The following is a 2544-nucleotide window of genomic DNA, read 5'->3' as shown; positions in this document are numbered from 1 at the left end:
ATTCACAATAAAGGTTGATTAAAACAAAGTTAATTGTTGTGTTACGACTCAACAATATTTTATTTCCACTAACCGGCCCTAAAAATTACGTGACAGCAGCGCAGTGGTTAGCGCCTTAGGTTACGAACGTTCGGAACTCGGGTACGGATACGGCGACCGGAGTCCGATTTTTCTTCCACGCATCTAAATTGGAAGAAAAATAGCAGTACCCCATCAACGACATCTACAGTCAGCACCTACAAGTATCACGCACAACAACTTTACCTCAGACCTAACGGATTGAATAGTTGAGTTACTCTAAAGAGTATTGCCCTTTTTGTTATCTTGTGAATTCTGGGATCTTGTTTTAATGAGTATCCCGGAGTATCTTTCCAATGTAGCTTTCGATAATGTAGCTTTTGAACGTAGTCCCAACGTCTTCTTAACATCCTTGTCGTCTAATGAGAGGTGGTTCGACTGATCTGATTTGATGCTTAGTGACTCTATTAATTTGGATTCGTTTAAGACCAACTGTCTGAGCTCGAATCCCCCTTTCGTGTTTATGTCAATGAGTACATCCCGTAGCGACCTTGCTTTCTCGAGAGTGTTCACTATTGTTAGCAAATCGTCGACATAAAAATCACGTTTCAATATCCGTGCCCCTATTGAATAGCTATGTTCTTCGTCTTGCGCTAATTGGTGTAAAGTACGTATAGCAAGGTATTGTACGAAGTCTGTCTCATATGTTACGGTATTTAATTGATAAGTTTTTATTGTACCGTTTATGTTTTCTTTCCAAAGAACTTTATGATACCGTCGATCTTCCAGATGAATGGTTATTTGCCGGTACATCTTAGCAATATCGGCTGCGATTACGTATTTGTGTGTCCTGAATCTTAGAAGAAAAGTGAATAAATCGTCCTGGATGGTGAGGCCTATCATTAGAAGATCATTTAATGACTTCCCGAATGATGATCGGGCAGAAGCATCAAAGACGATGCGTACTTTGGTCGTGACACTGTCTGCCTTGATGAATGGGTGATCATCACTTGGATCATTTGGGATCTCGGACATGTGACCCAATTCCTCATATTCGCACAAAAATTCTTGATATTGTGGTTTTGTACGTAGCTTTGTATTGTAACTGGGAATAATTGTGCTTAAATAGTAAGCGGACATTGTATCGTCCGGACGAATCTTGAGTGGAGTGCTCGACGTAATGCGTTTCAAAGGCCTGGTCTTCTGGAGATAAAATTTTAGTTGAGGAGCCTTCCTCCGCGTTCCTCATGAAGAGTCTTCCTCCACGTTCCTTATGAAGAGGACAGTGTAGTGTAGTGTTACACTACAAGTTGCTTTGGATGGTTGCTTCCTTGTGCCCGTAATCGCCCGTGACGATCTAACCTAATTCGGTATTTCGTAACTGCATATTTTTGTCTGCTAAGTTGAAACTTCCATCGCAACGGAGGTCCCAAAACAGTGGCGGTCCAATGAGACCGTCAACGCCAGTTGACCGATGGAACTCTGGATCGGCTAATGGAATATTTCTTGATAAATCTAACTCATCGTCATCAATATCTTCTGATGGAACTGATTGCGACACCTTGTCCATTACCAAAAATGTTAACTCTGCCGTATTCTCACTGATTCGCGAGTGAACTTTCGCTCGAGTCATTTGATTAATGTGTCAGGTCATCTAGTTGGTGCCACATAGAAGTATGTCGACTTTTTGTGTGGTTAACCCTAGATGCCTCTATGTGTCGTTAGTCAACAAATATGCCTGTGAGCAGGAGTTTAACAGGACTCTCCACCATTATATTTTCCAGCTCTGATCACTGACGGCTGTAGATAAAATAACATTCGGAACATCTTCGGTGATAGACATGCTAAATTAGTTCGATTTGGCTGCCTTGATTTATCTATATTAGCATGCAGGACAGTGCGGTGCCTTTTACATGCAACTACCAAATGTACATTCTTCCAAGGAATGTGTGTTACGCACGCAATTGGTACAGAGGTTTCCCTCTCTCGTTAGTTTAGATCTCCTGGAAACTGACACCGATAAGAATTATTTGCAGTTTTGTGCTGTGTGAGATCTGTTACAAAAATTGCACGTGATTGGAGGTTGGGCGGCGAGGGTCTGGTTTGGCGTCAGATTGCGTATACCGCTCTTGGCTGTTGACACGTACATTATACGGAAGGATTGTAGGGTGTGATGGTGTTTGATATGTGGAGCCTATCTGCCTTAATACATTGCAGCGATCGTGCAAATGGTGGAATAGTTCTCCGACGCTTGGAAAGGGTTTGTGATCTATTCTTTCCTTCTATCGTAACTGTGTGTCGTGATCTAGCTCGGATGTAATCAAATATAGTAGCACGGTATCCGCCGTTGGCTGGTTGAATGGTGGTTTGTAATTCGTTTACATAGGCTTCTATATCTTGGCGCGATGGCCGCTGTGAAGGAGATACATCGAACAATACTTTCAAATCGTTGGTTCTGATTTTTGCCGCTTGGTTGTATCGCATTTCCAAAATTTCCCATGCGACAAGATAATTGAAAGTATTTAA

General features: G+C 42.0%; 1 protein-coding gene across 1 annotated transcript; it reads right to left on the bottom strand.

Annotated features, from left to right (window-relative positions):
• Positions 1-297: 297 nt before the first annotated feature.
• Positions 298-1158, bottom strand: LOC143303392 (uncharacterized). Its single transcript, XM_076622883.1, has one exon. The coding sequence runs from the start codon at positions 1156-1158 to the stop codon at positions 298-300; it is 861 nt and encodes a 286-aa protein (XP_076478998.1).
• Positions 1159-2544: the final 1386 nt, after the last annotated feature.

This window comes from Bombus vancouverensis, chromosome 11 (genome assembly GCF_051014615.1).
Source record: "Bombus vancouverensis nearcticus chromosome 11, iyBomVanc1_principal, whole genome shotgun sequence".
Classification (NCBI taxonomy): Eukaryota; Metazoa; Arthropoda; class Insecta; order Hymenoptera; family Apidae; genus Bombus; species Bombus vancouverensis.
This window is presented reverse-complemented; position numbering and strand designations above follow the sequence as displayed.